Source organism: Caenorhabditis remanei, chromosome V (genome assembly GCF_010183535.1).
Source record: "Caenorhabditis remanei strain PX506 chromosome V, whole genome shotgun sequence".
Taxonomy (NCBI): domain Eukaryota; kingdom Metazoa; phylum Nematoda; class Chromadorea; order Rhabditida; family Rhabditidae; genus Caenorhabditis; species Caenorhabditis remanei.
This window is the reverse complement of record NC_071332.1, coordinates 21438334-21455064: the sequence shown is the minus strand read 5'-3', so window position 1 is coordinate 21455064 and position 16731 is coordinate 21438334. Positions and strand designations below refer to the sequence as shown.

Below are 16731 nucleotides of genomic sequence, written 5' to 3'. Positions count from 1 at the left end.
TTGACCAAAACTCGGCGAGATATGACCCATTGATCTCAACACACTTTAGGCTTATGCTAGTGGAACTGAGACACCTGTGGTTTTCGACGTAGTGAGTCGGAATGCAAATGCGATCTACTGGCAAAAATTATATGAATAGAACGCTCAATCTATGAGGATTCAGAATCTCTTTTCAAATTTATTGTGCGTCAAAAACTGACTAAGTTACAAGAAAACTAAGGAAGGAAGCCGAGGCTTAACTATGTATGAAAACTTGGTAAGTTCTGAAATTTATCAAATAGCATTTAGACATTCTATATATAGCTGAAACTACGGAAATACTCCAAAAAACTCTCTCAAAATCGTTGTTTTTCAGGCACAAAGTACATCTAGTCTGTCTTATGACGCTTTTTGATATTATTCAAAACAGAAACATACGGAATCGATATGTTTACATATGCATGTGCCGTCTTATTTTTGTGAAAAGAATCGTGGTGAAGAAAATAACTGTCTTGTGACTGGATGCGATTTTTAAAAGTAAAGAAAAGCTCTCAGCCGGTTGGTTAACACTATAACAGGCACCTATCTTTCAAGGCGCATATCTCAAAAGTGGGCGGAGCTACCGAAAAGTTGTCAACTGCAAAAATGTAGCCCGAGACCTGATTAGTACATGTGCCAAGTCTTGGATTAGTGGGGTGACACGAAAAGACGTAGCGGATTCTCAAACCTTACCGATTTCAGTGGACACAGTTTTCAAAGCTACATATTCAGAGCTACACAAGAAATTCCTTTAAAAATCATTAAAATCAACTACAAAACATGGTAAAACGTGCTCTCACACACACCCACCAGTCTCCAAGAAAACTGTGGAAAGAGGCGAGGTTTGCAGAGAGTCGGTGTCACCTCTCGGTTCACTGTGATAAGAAGAGGAAATCATAAAAGTTGTCCTCATTTGACACTTTCTGATAAAGAGTTGACAAGAGAAACGGTGTTAAAGGGAATATGCACTTAAAGTACGAATGTCGCTAAGACCAAGGAACCTTGACCCTGCCTACAGGGCTCTTACAGTAAGACTGTTCCGACCTACAAAATCAGTCTTATAAAAAAGCGCTAAAGATCTCAGTGAATTTCCATGCAGTTTTTCTCAAACTTGACACATTTATAGAACTGATTACGCACTTTCCGATGAACCAATTGGATTTTCAATATTCGACCTACCGCCCGAGTTATAGCCTTTTACAGACAAATGGACACCAATTCCGGTTGTTTTACTTACCAATACTGGAATCGCCACATTTCTAATGTATCCAACTTCTTTCTCATCGTTGCATCCAGTTTGTAGTCCTTGCCACTGAATCCCATCCCTGATTTTCTATACTTTGATTGAAATTCTCAAATATTCGAGTGACTCACGTCATTTCTCCATCCCGTTTGTTGGTCCATCTGTGTGTTGCAGCCGTGTACTGTACCGGATAGTGCTGACCGACTGAAAATATGAAAAAAAAATAGTTTGTGAAATTGATCAGCTTGCAAGAAGAGGTAACTAAAAGATAAAAGGTAAAAGGTAAAGGTAGTACAAGGAGTAAAGACTGCAGAGTTGGATGGAATTCCGACTTCCGACTTCCGTCATTCCAAAACTGTGGAATTTACGAAAAGTACATATCGCAGAAATACATTGAAAAATGATCCTAAAAACTTTTTTTCCACCGATTTTCGCGAATTTTATGGTATTTTCTCTTGGATTTTATGAACTTTTGCGCGAAGACACATCATTTCAAAGCTCAACCAACATTTACGCCTTAATTATAGCCTCTTACCAATTTTTCTCAACATAACTTCTCTTCAAACTTCTTTTTTCTTCCATTCTCCAATGCCTCTCTACCTCGAAAACTACTATATAGTCCGTCCGGACGACCATTTCATGACAAGTTACATGGTGATGGATAACGGAACCGTCATCACACTGACCTACACCTTCTACTCGTGGCCTGTACTTTTCCCGAATTTAATCAATATTCTGGATATGATAGTTCAATTGGCAGCGATTCATTTTGTGTGGACTGGGAAAATGTTTAGGAAGGTAAGCTAGTACCGAGAACAAAGACAAAATTGTTTTAATTCCAGACAAAATTCTTCATGCTACTTCTCATCTTCTCCACCACAATCTCTTGGAGATCCTTCACTTTTATAATCTGTACCACGTTAGCGTCATCGATCGGAACTGGAGTGATCTACCGTATCACCACGTACATATCCCTCTACACGGACGCTATCACTGACTATTTCTCTATGCAAATGATATTTTTGATGTCTTTAAATAGATGTCTCAGTTTTACCAGGGATACCTGGAATTCTAGAATCTTCGGAGGGTCTCGGTATATTCTTACTGTAATTGGCAGTGGGGTACTGTCAATAATTAGTGCAATTAGTGGGTTAATTACCTCGAAAGTTTATCGACACTTTAATTATCAGTATGGATTTGTAGACTATGGGTATAGTGTGGGCATACGGGCGGTGAGGCGGTGGCTAAATTATTTAAATTATCTTTAAATTTCAGGAAATCAGCCGGCTATATTATACATTTCAAATTAGCTCTGTTTTCTGTTATGCTATTCTATATTATTATTTGAGAAAACAAAATAAATCGATCAGCAATCAATCGGCGAACACGAACCAGGGAGAGAAAAAGGTTTTCGTGCAGTTGTGTGTGGCGGTTGTTTTGGAGGTGGTGAGTAAAGAATTTTGAAAAATGATTAGTGTATTCTAAAAACTAAAGACGTGAGGATTCTGAATCTGTTTTCAAATTTTGATTTTGACAAAAACACAGCGAGATATGAGGTTTTGAAGTTTAGGTACTTTTGGCTTAAGAAAATGCAACAAGTGTGGTTGCAGTCTTAGACGTAATGGGTCAGGATGCAAGTGCGCCCTATTGACACAAATTATATGAATAGAAAGTTAAAGACATGAAGATTATGAATCTGTTCTCAAATTCCGAATCTGAGATAAACTTGCTGAGATATGACGCATTGAACTCAAGGTACTTTTGACTTATAATAGTGTAACTAAAGTGGCTGCTGTTTTGGTAGCTGTAAACTAAGATGGAAATATGCTCTAACGACCAAAATTATATGAGTAAAAAGCTGAAAACGTGAGTATTCTAAATTTATTTTCAGAATCAAATTCTGATAAAAACTTGCTGAAATATAAGGTTTTAAACTAAGGTTACTTTTGGCTAATGATTGTGCAACTACTGTGACTGAGTTCTTTGTCGTAGTGAGTGAAGATGCAAATGCGCTCTATCAACAATATTTTTAGGTAAAAAAAGCTGAAGACGTGAAGATTCTGAATCTGTTTTTAAAATTTGAATACGACTAAAACTTGCTGAGATATGCGGTTTTGAACTTAAGGTACTTTTGGCTTGTGAAATTGCAGCTTGCATGCCTGCAGTTTTTTAACGTAGTGAGTCAGGATGCAAATGCGCCCTATTGACAAAAATTTTATGAGTAAAAAGCTGAAAACGTGAGTATTCTAAATTTATTTTCAGAATCAAATTCTGATAAAAACTTGCTGAAATATAAGGTTTTAAACTAAGGTTACTTTTGGCTAATGATTGTGCAACTACTGTGACTGAGTTCTTTGTCGTAGTGAGTGAAGATGCAAATGTGATCTATCAACAATGTTTTTAGGTAAAAAAAAAGCTGAAAACGTGAAGATTCTGAATCTGTCTTTAAAATTTGAATACGACTAAAACTTGCTGAGATATGACGCATAGAATTTAGGGTACTTATGGCATTTGATAGTGAACCTGAGATGTCTGCGGTTTTCGATGTAAGTCAGTATAGAAATGGGCTCTAGTGACAAAAATTATATGAAAAAAAAGCTAAAAATGTGAGAATTCTGAATCTGTTTAAAAGTTTTGATTTTGATGAAAACACGGCGAGATATGACGCATTTAACTTAAAGCTCACAAAACCCATCACATCTCACCTAGATCTTGTCAAAATTGAAATTTGAAACCAGATTCAGAATTCTCACGTCTTCATCATTTCAACCTTACCATTCTCCACCAATTTATATTTCTTTCAGACCCTCTCAATCTTCTACGAATGCAACCTTCTCCTCGCCCGTCTCGATAGATCCCAAAAGACCAGTGGCTTTGGGAACGACACTCTTCAAGACACCGCAATGGGAATACTAAATGTCACTAATTATTTTCCAGAGATCTCATTACCGTTTCTTATGTTAATTAGTCATTATCGCGTGAGAGAGAGGATTTTGAACTTTATATCTCCCAGTGGTAGTACAGTAGTTGTCGGGAGGAGAGTCATGGAGACCAGGGTATAAAAAATAAAGATTCAGAATTCTTACGTCTTCAGCTCTTCACAAAATTTAACACAATTCTATCAAATTTGTGACAAAAAACTTGGATGAAAAATGAACTATTCATGTTTATAGAAATTTTGGTATTATTTTGTGGAGAAAAAAGGGAACACATAGTAATAGGTTTGTGTGAAATTGGGAGAAAATAACATGAAAAATGGGTGATTACATGAAAGAAATTATTAAAAACAGTGGAATAGAAGGTAAAGGTAAAAACTACAAAAAATTTAAATTGCCACGCGATGGCTCCGGGGGAAAACGAAGATGAAGAATCTGGAAAAAAGGTGAGAAAGACGTACCTAGTTTTGGCACTTTATGGCAAATGTGAGCTCCCCGCGAAATCCGGCCAGACCACCAAATGAAACCGATTCAATTCGTGGCTTCTGTCCAAAACAGTCGCAGTGACTCCATCAATCGATCGTTGAATATCCACACCGCCTCTAACAGTCCAAGGACGGTTCTCATGATTGACATAACTCCTCTTGAGCTCTCTATTCCTATTTATAAATTGTATACCATTCATCACAACTTGGTAATTAATAGGATTCATAGATGAATCCATGAAAATCACAAGTGATTTCAATTCGAAGCATCCTCCATTCATCCAATGTTTCAAGAAAAAATTGATGTCCTCGCTACTCAATTTCGAGTCTGACAGCACAATAGTCCGTGCGTTCATCGTTAATAAATGATCCAGATGAATCCAAAAACTTGGGTAAATGGAAAGGTGGATCACATTGAAATTAGGCATTTTAGTCGGGCGATAGTTCTCAGAAGGTTTCACAAAAAGTTGAAGACGTTCAGTGTAGTTGCATGCTTCCAGTATGTCATCAAGATCTTTATCGGTTTTAGGTTCGAAATTGCAGCACAAATGTTTAACTTGTTCATTTTGTGACGCCATAAGCCAACCCACCGCCCGTCTATGATCATTCTCTTTGTGCTCTTGTCCAAGGAGCAGTTTATGGATATCTCGATTGAAAACGTGGCGGATATAATCTCCAAGTATAGACATCCCGACCATACGATCCTCCCAATAGGTTTTCAGATACCCATTTTCATCCATCTCAACTGGAATTGTCTTTTCGAAATTTCCGATTCTTACTGCATCCAGTTTTCGGTCAACTTTGGTAATCTCTGAGACACTCAGAAGCCAATGTTTTTTGAAATTAATACGATATAATATGCAATCATCCCTACCAAAGTGTATCTCAATTTTTATACTTTTCGACGGACCTCTGTAGGAAGTCGCCATATTTCTTGATTTTTGAGAGCATAGGGAGAAGATTATTCTGGAAAAAAGCGGATGATTGAGGAAGTAAAAAAGAAAAAACCACTCACATTCCATGGGGCCCAAAATTGTCAAAAACTTTTTTGAGGGGTAGATAAGGGAGAGAGAACAGAGGGAACGATGACGTAGACATGGGGGAAATATGGAGGAATGACTAGCCTAAAGGAATCAATGGGTTCTCACAGTAATTAAACAGATGTGCCACCAGAAAATGTACAGTATGCCAGGGTACTCTTAATACAGAGTTTGCAGAGGATTCACACCGTTCTCTATCTCTCTTCTCTTGGCCAACCTGGGTTACTGTACATCTTCTGGTGGCACATCTGTTTAGTTACTGTGGGAAACCCCCCGCACTCTATTGATTCCTTTAGTCATTTCTTACTATTTCCCCTATGTCTTCCACGCCGTTCCCTCTGTTCTCTCTTCCTTATGTACCCCTCAAACAAGTTTTTGACAATTTAGGACCCCATGGAATGTAAGTGGTTTTATCTTTTTTATTTTCTCTATCACCCCGCTTTTTTCAGAATAAACTTCTCCCTATGCTCTCAAAAATCAAGAAATATGGCGATTTCCTACAGAGGACCCCCGAAAAATATAAAAATTGAAATACACTTTGGTAGGAAAGAGAAGAAGGATTGCATATTATATTCTTCAAATTTCGAAGAACATTGGCTTCTGAGTGTCTCAGAGATTAAAAAAGAAGACCAGGGACTGGCTACAGTAAGAATTGGAAATTTTGAAAAGAGAATTCCAGTTGAGATGGATGAAAATGGGTATCTGAAAACCTATTGGGAGGATCGTATGGTCGGGATGTCTATACTTGGAGATTATATCCGCCAAGTTTTCAATCGAGATATCCATAAATTGCTCCTTGCGCAGGAGCACAAAGAGAATGATCATAGACGGGCGGTGGGTTGGCTTATGGCGTCACAAAATGAACAAGTTAAACATTTGTGCTGCGTTTTCAAACCTAAAACCGATGAAGATCTCGATGATATATTGGAGACATGCAACTACACTGAACGTCTCTCACTTCATGTGAAACCTTCTGAGAACTATCGCCCGACTAAAATGCTTAATTTAAATGTGAGCCAACTCACCTTTTATCCAAGTTTTTGGATTCAACTGGATCATTTATTAACGATGAACGCGCGGACTATTGTACTGTCAGACTCGAAATTGAGTAGCGAGGACATCAATGTTTTCTTGAAGCATTGGATGAATGGAGGATGCTTCAAATTGAAATCACTTGTGATTTTAATGGATTCCTCTATGGATGCTATTAATTACCAAGTTGTGATGGATGGTATTCAATGTATACAAAGGAATAGAGAACTCAAGAGGAGTTATGTCAATCATGAGAACCGTCCATGGACTGTTAGAGGCGGTGTGGATATTCAACGATCGATTGATGGAGTCACTGCGACTGTCTTGGACAGAAGTCACGAATTGAATCGGTTTCATTTGGTGGTCTGGCCGGATTTCGCTGGAAATTGACACTTGACATGAAGTGTCAAAACTAGGTGCGTCTTCCTAACCCTTTTTCCAGATTCTTCATCTTCGTTTTCCCCGGAGTCGTTTCTATATTTTCAATGTTTTAGTAGTTTCTTTTATGTTATAATATTTCTAATCATTTTTTGACCCATTTTTCACGTTGTTTCCGAAATTTCCGATATCAATCTTCCTTAAATTTTTTTTTGAAAAATAAATGTTTATCAAATATAAATTAAATCGGTGAAACATTAGTAAAAATAAATAGTTTAGACTTTTAGACTCCTTGGAGTAAACAATATAAACAACATCCCCGCTCATCTCGATTTCTTTTCAAATACTCAATCGGTGTCTCCATGAGATCCTCTCCTCGTGGTGTCTCATAGTAAGTCTCAAAGAAAATGGTGTCGATGGAACAAGTGGGGGCTCCGGAGAGCTTGATGAGCACTTCCCGAAGTATTCTGGTCACCGTTCTCCAGTAGATTGTCTTCAGATGGCTCTCTTTCGAATGGAAGATGATCTCGCTGAGAATCGAGGCGAGTATGAAGGTCTTCTCCTTGATCATGTAGGTGTTGGGAGAGACGTCGAGCTCAGTGGCACAGGCTTGAAGGAAGCGGCTGAAATTGAAGGAAAATAATGTGAAATAAAAAAACCTTTAAAAATCGGTTAGAAACGGCAAGAACTACGAAAGACGCCTGCTCTGAACATTTGAGAGCGCGTCAAGGCTTCATTTTGAAATTTACAATTTCAAAATTGTATGCACTGTGTAGAACAAAACAAGGGCTACATTTTTGTAGTTGACAATTTTTTGATAACTCCGCCCACTTTTGAGATACAAGTCTTCAAAGATGGGCGGCTCACTTCAGAGTAGACGAGAGTGAGAGGAGTGAAGGAGGGCGCAGAGAAACGAGAGTGTCTGACTGTCTGCGTCTTCCTTCTTTTCCTCTGTCCAGCTTTAAACTTAAAGAAGTTTAGAAAAATATAAAATATGTGGTAAAATTTTAGAAAAAAGAGATTTTGAAACAAAAAAAAGTTGCAGTCTTACTTGAACTTGACATCTTTGAGGGCATACCGTAAAAGTGGGCGGAGCTACAAAAAAGTTGTTGACTACAAAAATGATTAGCGTAAATTCTCTACAACTTTGTAGTTGACCACTTTTTGATATATCTGGAAGAAAGAGACGCAGACAGTCAGCCTCACCCTTCCACCTCCTCACATGGGGTTGTAAAAGCCGCCCATCTTCAAAGCCGCATATCTCAAAAGTGGGCGGAGCTATCAAAAAGTGATCAACTACTAAAATGTAGCCCAGGATTTGTTTAATATGTTTGACAAAAATTGAAATAATGGGAAAAAGGGGAAAGCAAGGGCGGGAAGTTAAAGTTGGAAATTTTCAAAAATTTTGGAAATTTTGGAAATTTTGAAAACCAAGATTTTGTCATTTTTGAATGGATTTTGGTCAATTTTGTTTGACTTTATCAATAAATAACTGTTTTTAAACAATTTTTGGTCATTTTTCGCTTTGAAAACCTTATTTTCCCCACCAACTCACACCAATCTCTGCACATTATCCGTCTTTCCCATCTCCTGGACAATTTTCTGCTGCTTACTCGTCACCAATATCCTCAACATGCACAAGCTATCATAATAGTTGAACTTTTTCAAGTGTCCAATTAATATCCAGACTCCGCCCATCTCCACAAACACCTCCGGGCATTGAGCAACCATTTTGTATAGGATTCCGAGAACTAATCGATAAATTTCGTGGCGATTCAGTTTGTAAGACTTGTTGAGTAGATCAAGAAGGTGTCTACACGTCTGACGGTTCACGAAAATCGATAATTGATCTGAAGGACTCATTTGATCTACCGACGCCCCCATCACTTTCAGACAGCATCCCTCAATGTATCCAATCATCGTCCCCTCATCCATCACATACTCCATTGCTGTCTCGAAAATCCGGCGGTAATTCAAATTTTTGGTCATAAGGAATGAGAGGTTTTGGAACATTCTCCACACGTTGTGAATAGTTTCGGATTGCTCGAAATCTTGTTTGTACGTTGGCCAGTGGTCACAGATTGTGAAGAGAGTGTTGACTAGGTCGTGACGTTCGGAGACGGAGAGCATGTAGATGCGGGTGTCGCTGGAAATTGAAAATTAGTATACATACTAAACAAAACAAGGGCTATATTTTCTTAGTTGACTACTTTTCGATAGCTCCGCCCACTTTTGAGATATGCGGCTTTGAAGATGGGCGGCTTTTACAACCCCATGTGAGGAGGTGGAAGCGTGAGGCTAGTGTCTGACTGTCTGCGTCTCTTTCTTGCAGAGATATCAAAAAGTGGTCAACTACGAAGTTATAGAAAATTTTATGCTGATCATTTTTGTGGTTGACAACTTTTTTGTAGCTCCGCCCATTTTTGAGATATGCTAAGTTTAAGTAAGACTGCAACTTTATTTGTTTTAAAATCAAATTTTACTCAACATTTTCCCAATTTTAGCAGGTTTTATACTTTTCTGAACTCTTTAAGGTATGTTTTTATGGATTTTCAAGAATTTATTAACTCTGATCGACAAAAATTTTCGATTTGTGGAAATTTTCGAAATTTGTGTTTTTGTCGATTTTCGATAATTTTTTTGAATATTCATTTTTATCGACAATGATCGTTTGTCAAACAAAGGTGAATCATAATTGTCGACTTTTTGTCGATAATCGATAAAGAAAGCAAGATTTTCTCTCCAACTCTTGGAGACATTTTTGTCAATTTTCGATAATTACGATTGCCGACAAGAGAAGGTGACATTAAGTCGACATTTTGATACATATCGACTCGACTTTATTGATGATTTATCGACAGTGTCAACAAAAATCGACAAATTGTCGTTTTCTCCCAATTTTCTCTCAACTCACCGACACATAATTCTCAAACATTCAGTGACCAACTTGTGCAAACTCTGCCCATCCGGAAACTCCTTGATAACCCGACACAATGCATAAAAACATTCTCTAAGTGTCACCTCCGTCTCCCCGTCGTAATTCTCTACCAAAATGTCTGAAATCTTCTTTAAAATCGCAACTATCGCCGAATAATTCTTGGTAGTCGTGTAGTGGTGGATAGCTTCAATGGAGGCTCGCATCGTGGTGAAGGTGAGGAGTTTGACGTCGGGAAAATCCGGAAAGTCACGGTCTAATCCTAAAATTTTTGATGTTAGGTTGTAGATCAAATTAAAGGCTACATTTTTGTAGTTGACGATTTTTAGGTAGCTCCGCCCACTTTTGAGATACACTGTTAAAACGAAAGTCAACCTTTCTCTTCCTGTTGCCAATCTTTAGAAGCGCATATCTCAGAAGTGGGCGGAGCTATCAAAAAGTTGTCAATTACAAAAATGTAGCACTTGATTTGATCTACATTTTGCTAACAACATAAAAATGTTTTGACCCACCTATCAACCCGACTTGCTGTAGTGTCTTATGTGTCTCTAGCAGATTGGCAATCATATCAGGATTAGCAAAGTTTCCGGAACAATCGATAAATCGGAGGTCAGGGAGCACTTTGTGGCATGAAAGGAAATATTCGAGTAGGTTACGGAGACAGCAGAGACATCTGGAAAAGGGAAAAAATAGATTTTGAAAAAAGTCGATAACATTTTTTCAAAATTTTCAGACTCAGCTTATTGATAAATTTTTATACAAACTTATCAAAAAATCATTGTGTAGAGTGCCAAGACGCAAAGAAAGCAGACACTATAGCTTCTCTGCACTCTCTCCCTCTCCCCCTCTCTCTATCTCACTGTTAGAAAGTCGCGTTACTTTAAAAGCGCATACCTCAAAAGTGGGTGGGGCTACCAAAAAAGTGTTAACAACAAAAATGATCAGTATAAAATTCTGTACAACTTTGTAGCTAACCACTTTTTGATATCTCTGCAAGAAGGAGACGCAGACAGTTAGCCAGTCTCGCTTCTCTACTCCCTCTCTCCCCCTCCTTGCATTTTTAAAGACGCGTATCTCAAAAGTGGGCGGAGCTATCAAAAAATGGTCAACTACAAAAATGTAGCCCTTGTTTTTATCTACAAGATGTATAAAATTTTAATTAACAAAACTCACTCCCTACTCGACAAATCGAGTACTCTCAACTTCTTCAACTCAAACACCTCCTTCATATCAGTAACTTCTAATCCCCCGATGGCAAGGACCTCCAAATTGCTCAGATTTGATATTCCCTTCAAATCTTTCACATTTGAATTAGAAATATCCAAATTTCGAAGATTCGGGTAACACGTGCAGAGTGTGGTGAATTCCGTGGCGCTTAGCGGGCGACCAGCGATACCGAGGCTGATGAGAGAGGGGAGGAGTTTGGAGATCTGAAATATGGGGGCGTGGCTTCAGGAAAAAAAATCAACTCACGTTCTCCACCCATCCATCCAAATAGTCGTTTCCCGTTTGACTCAAATCCAAATGTTTCAACGATTTCCGCGACTCTTCATTGAGACATCGCTTCAGGAGTGCTTCGATTTTGAGAGTTGTTGAGGGTGCTGCAACAATTTATTTAGAATTAAAAACATAATAATCATATAATCCAAGTCAAGGGCTACATTTTTGTAGTTGACTGTTTTTTGATAGCTCCGCCCGCTTTTGAGATATGCGTCTTTGAAGTCGAGCGACTTAAATTGGAGGCGAGTGTCTCAAAAGTGGGTGGTATCTCAAAAGTGGGCGGAGCTAGCGAAAAGTAGCCAAACTTACGAAAATTGGCTGAAAACTAAGATATTCAAACAAGTAAATCTGGAAAATTCAGGAATTTTACTTAAATTTTATAGGACAATATTAAAAAATTAATAAATTTTTCAAAAAAATTAACTTTACAAAAAATCTCATAAATAACGGATTTTCTTTAAGGAAATGTGTACTTCAATGAAGAAAATCAATAAAATACGTTTTCATCAAAACAGAAATGAAGAGACGCAGAGAAACGAGACACTCTAGCTTCTCTGCGTCTCCTCACCCCTTACCTCACCTTCAGAGTGAGCCACCCATCTTTAAAAGCGCATATCTCAAAAGTGAAAGGAGATATCAAAAAAATAGTTAACTACAAAAATGATCAGCATAAAATTCTCTACAACTTAGTAGTTGACCACTTTTTGATATCTCTGCAAGAAAAAGACGCAGACAGTCAGGCACTCTGATTTCTCAAGTCCCTCTCTCTCACTCTTAGCATCTTTAAAGACGGATATCTCAAAAGTGGGCGGAGCTATCAAAAAATAGTAAACTACAAAAATGTAGCCCTTGGTTCAATCTACAAAATGAATATAATTTTGAAACTGGAAACTTTGAAATGAAGTCTTGACGAGCTTTCAAATTATCTTACCGGTAATCTGCTTTGGCTCCAAACACATCAAACTGCCCATCATCAACGACTCGAGATTGAGATTCTGGAGAATGAGAATCTCACTCCGTTGAACGACACAATGTCTCATATCCACTCTAGTCACATTCAACCTCGAGCATATCTCCTTCATTACACTCTTCGTGATCTCTATATCATAGATTCTACAGTACTCCTCGAATAACCGGTTGCTGATGACTGGGTCGAGTTGGTAGGCGGATGGTGGGAGGGTACCTGGAGATTCAATTATGGGGAGTAAAATCGATAATTATAGATAATTATAGATAATTATAAATACCTTCAAAAATAAAATCCATAACTTGAGAGCTGGTGAGGTCCAGTAGGGAAGGTACAGACATTTTGGGGAGACAGAGGTGACGGGGGTGAGAATACAGACTGACTGGCCAGAGGGTGTCCTGGTCTCCGTCACTGGCTATTTTCGTTGCGAGACCCATTTTATTGACTGTCCGCTGGCCTAATAGATTAAATGCCTCCTGGGAAACATGAAGAGATGCAATTGCGCTCTAATGACAAAATGTCAATCTTTGAGATTCCGTCACGTCTTACCATTTGATGTTTTTTTAAAAAAATTTATAACATAAAAACTAAACAAGACACGGGCTCCATTTTTGTAGTTGACCACTTTTTGATAGCTCCGCCCACTTTTGAGATATGGGCCTTCAACTGATGAAGTAGAGGATGAGAGAGGGGGAGGGAGTAGAGAAACCAGAGTGTCTGACTGTCTGCGTCTCTTTCTTGCAGAGATATCAAAAAGTTGTCAACTACAAAGTTATAGAGAATTTTACGCTGATCATTTTTGTAGTTTACATTTTTTCTATAGCTCCGCCCACTTTTGAGATATGCGCTTTTAAAGATGGGCACCTTAGAGGGAAAGGAAAAAAGGAGGGCGCAGAGAAGCTAGAGTGTCTCGTTTCTCTGCGTCTCTTACTATGTTAATCTACAAATTACGCAACCAGGAACACATATGTGTCTAGTCTTGTATCTTGCTCCTCTTGCTCCGCTTCACGCTACCATGACTTCAATTTTCAGAATGTGTGTGACCTCAACCTGCATATTTTCGTCTTTTGAGGAACAAAAGTGAGCAAGTTTCATTAGACATGGTCTAAATATACATGAAACGTGTAGTTTCTTGTTTTCATGAGGGAAACAATTTGAAATTTTTGTTGTTCGAAAAATGTTTTGAAACATCTCCAGGGACGGTTCCTGTTATTTCAGCGCCCCAATATTTGATATCTATATTAACCAAGTCTAGTGCTACATTTTTGTAGTTGACCACTTTTTGATAGCTCCGCCCACTTTTTTGAAATGCGCCTTTAAAGATGCTAGGAGGGTGAGAGAGGGAATAGTGAAGCGATAGTGTCTGACTGTCTGCGTCTCCAATTTGCAGAGATATCAAAAAGTGATCAATTACAAAGTTGTAGAGAATTTTACGCTGATCATTTTTGTAGTTGACCATTTTTTGAAAGCTCCACCCACTTTTGAGATATGCGTCCTCAAAGATGCTTAGGAGGAAGAGAGAGAGAGAGCAGAGAAACCAGAGTGTCTGACTGTCTGCGTCTCCAAAAAAAACTTTTTGAACTTCCTTATAATCAGCACCCCCATTCAGGAGGTGAGTAACCCCCTCGATTTCTATGGAACAATAACATGTGTGCATGTTGATCTAATCAGTCTCTCTTTTTTATTGTTATTATTCCCAGGGAGTTTTCTTGGAGAACTAGAATTCCTTGATTCTAGTCTAGTAAGAAAATGTTAAACGTGTGATATCAGAACCCGGCGGTGTCATAATTGTCACTGTCTTGAAGAAAAGAAGGGTTTTTGATTTTTTAAGGTCCCCTGGCCATTATATTGTCACTGTCTGAGTTTTCCTTTCAGATGTGATTTTGAAATTGAATCTTTGAACATTTATTTCTCAGCTCCTTTACCGTTTTCTGTTTTCTTCATAACCCTTGGTTTTCCAGCTTAAAATATGTCAGGTACCAACAATATCCCGATACTGGACTCCCTGTGGGCTACAATTGATAGGTAAGGGAACCTTTATGGTTCTTAAAAACCGGCATAATTCTTGAAATCCTGGAATTCCCAAGAATATATATTCCTATTTTCAAAAAATTCGATTCAAATTTACACCAGTCTAAACTTCCCCTCCATCAGACCTCTAATCTCATTTAAAATTCTTTTGTTTTCCCTCTTTTTATGTATTTTTATTATCTATTTTCACGAATCTCAAATGGGAGAAAGAATCCGAATCCCAGGACCCCTGTTTTCAATCAATTATTCATCCTCTCCTCTTTTCTTTCGTTTCCAAAAATTCTGTGTTCAGTCGACCGGATTCAGAAGACGATGACAATCTGTTTTGATGCTCCTGCTTCGAACAAACTTGATACACATAGGTGTCTCAGTGATGCCTACCATTCTGAAACGGGTGCGAAACATCTTGGTTTCAAAACGACTCTGTTTTCTAAGGTGTCCCAGTTTTGAAGTGTCCTAGTTTCCAAGTGTCTCAGCTTTGAAACGTCCCGGATTTTTGAAAAATAGTTTCTCAGCGTCTTTGTTTTGAGATGTTGTTTCGCCAGTTTTGAATCGTCTCGGTTTCAAAACGTCTCATTAGTTACAAAACAGGATAATATATGACATCATTTATTATCCAAACTCAACAAACTTCCGTAATCCAAATACTTCCTCCCCCAGGACTCAAATTTCTTCTTCTTCTTCTCCTGCTTCCCGCAAAAATTGTATTCATAGCTTATTTTTTCTTATTTCTTTTTTCTTATAATCTCAAAAATAGAATATTCTGTCTTAAAATTGTTTATTTACTGTAGTCTAGCACTTTCAGACAGGTGAAGTACATACTCTAACTTTGGTCTCAAGAATGAAAATATTTGTTTCTGTTTGAGGAAAGATGATTGGATATTCAAATTCACCCCGTTTTTACATTTTTTGAGATATTCCATCCAGTAAAAGGCTTATGGACACACTATCGTCTTCTAATTTATTTTGATTTTTCGCTATATCTTGTTAAGCGTTTCAGCCATTTCTCAGACACTTTTTACTTGAATTTCCTAAAACCCTGTTCAAGTACAGTCTATCAATTTCCCAGGGGTCCCATCAGTGATGCTGTGTTCTTCTCAGAACCTTATGTAAAAACAATTTAGTTCTCCTTTACTACTAATACTAGTTCCAGTTGTTTAATTTTTCATTTTCCTAAAATGTCAGACCCCGAATACTTCGAGTACGCCTATGACTATTCCCCCAACTACGATGAAAACGTCACATGGCCCCATTATTTTGAAACCATAGAGGAAGAGAATAAATGGCTGATTTTGATTTCAACTGTTGCATTATATTTGGAAAAAGCTAATTTAATATTATCAGCTATTGCTTTAACTTTCAGCTTGCTACATTTTGTGGTCATGATTCAGAAGAGGATGAGAACCTCTTCTATTAATATTCTGACAATTGGAATTTCCATTTGTGATATCATGGTGATCGGGTATACTGTAGGCATCTATATTTATGACATTTTCTATTGTGATAAGTGGTAAGTCAATATCAGCATTCTTGTCAAGCGCGTAACTTGGTTCAAATTGAGTTTTATTAGCTGAAAAATGGGCTCTGTTCCAAAATCGGAGGCCCATAAAAAAATCGGAGGCCCATGGCAGAATCGGAGGCCCATGGCAGAATCGGAGGCCCGTAAAAAAATCGGAGGCCCATGGCAGAATCGGAGGCCCATAAAAAAATAAGAGGCCCGTAGCAGAATCGGAGGCCCATGGCAGAATCGGAGGCCCATGGTAGATAGAGAATGTCATCGTTTATAAATGATGAAAAACTGCCTTATAAGCATCTGAAGTAGTGCAGAAGTCTGAAAACCATGTTGTAACTAAATGATGCGCAAAGCTGATTTTTATTTATTTTTTCATTCATTGCTAATTATAACAGATCTTTTTTAACACATTTATTTAATCAATAACATATATACAATTATTTACATGAAAAGAAATAATACATATTATACAAGTAAAAATACAATTATATACATGAAGTTATTCAGGTGTTTAAAAAAAGAGTACTCGGTTACATCTACAAACCCTATTACACGAAATTGAGTACCTAATTTGAAGTCCATGCGATGAGAATAAAATTTGTTCCAGTAATCGTTTAAAACTATCTACTAATAACCAACTTTCTTCTTTCTTC

At 37.9% G+C, this 16731-nt stretch overlaps 2 protein-coding genes across 2 annotated transcripts; one reads left to right on the top strand and one right to left on the bottom strand.

Annotated features, from left to right (window-relative positions):
• Positions 1-1849: 1849 nt before the first annotated feature.
• GCK72_021830 (uncharacterized protein) lies at positions 1850-2725 on the top strand (the record flags this gene model as incomplete). The annotated part of the gene is made up of 3 exons (XM_053734520.1): positions 1850-2059; positions 2104-2493; positions 2537-2725. 3 exons carry the CDS (start codon positions 1850-1852, stop codon positions 2723-2725), a joined length of 789 nt encoding a protein of 262 aa, XP_053583433.1.
• A 4690-nt stretch (positions 2726-7415) lies between these two features.
• Positions 7416-12875, bottom strand: GCK72_021829 (uncharacterized protein; the record flags this gene model as incomplete). The annotated part of the gene is made up of 8 exons (XM_053734519.1): positions 7416-7755; positions 8688-9278; positions 10047-10329; positions 10580-10740; positions 11241-11497; positions 11541-11668; positions 12499-12750; positions 12815-12875. 8 exons carry the CDS (start codon positions 12873-12875, stop codon positions 7416-7418), a joined length of 2073 nt encoding a protein of 690 aa, XP_053583432.1.
• Between the last annotated feature and the right edge of the window lie 3856 nt (positions 12876-16731).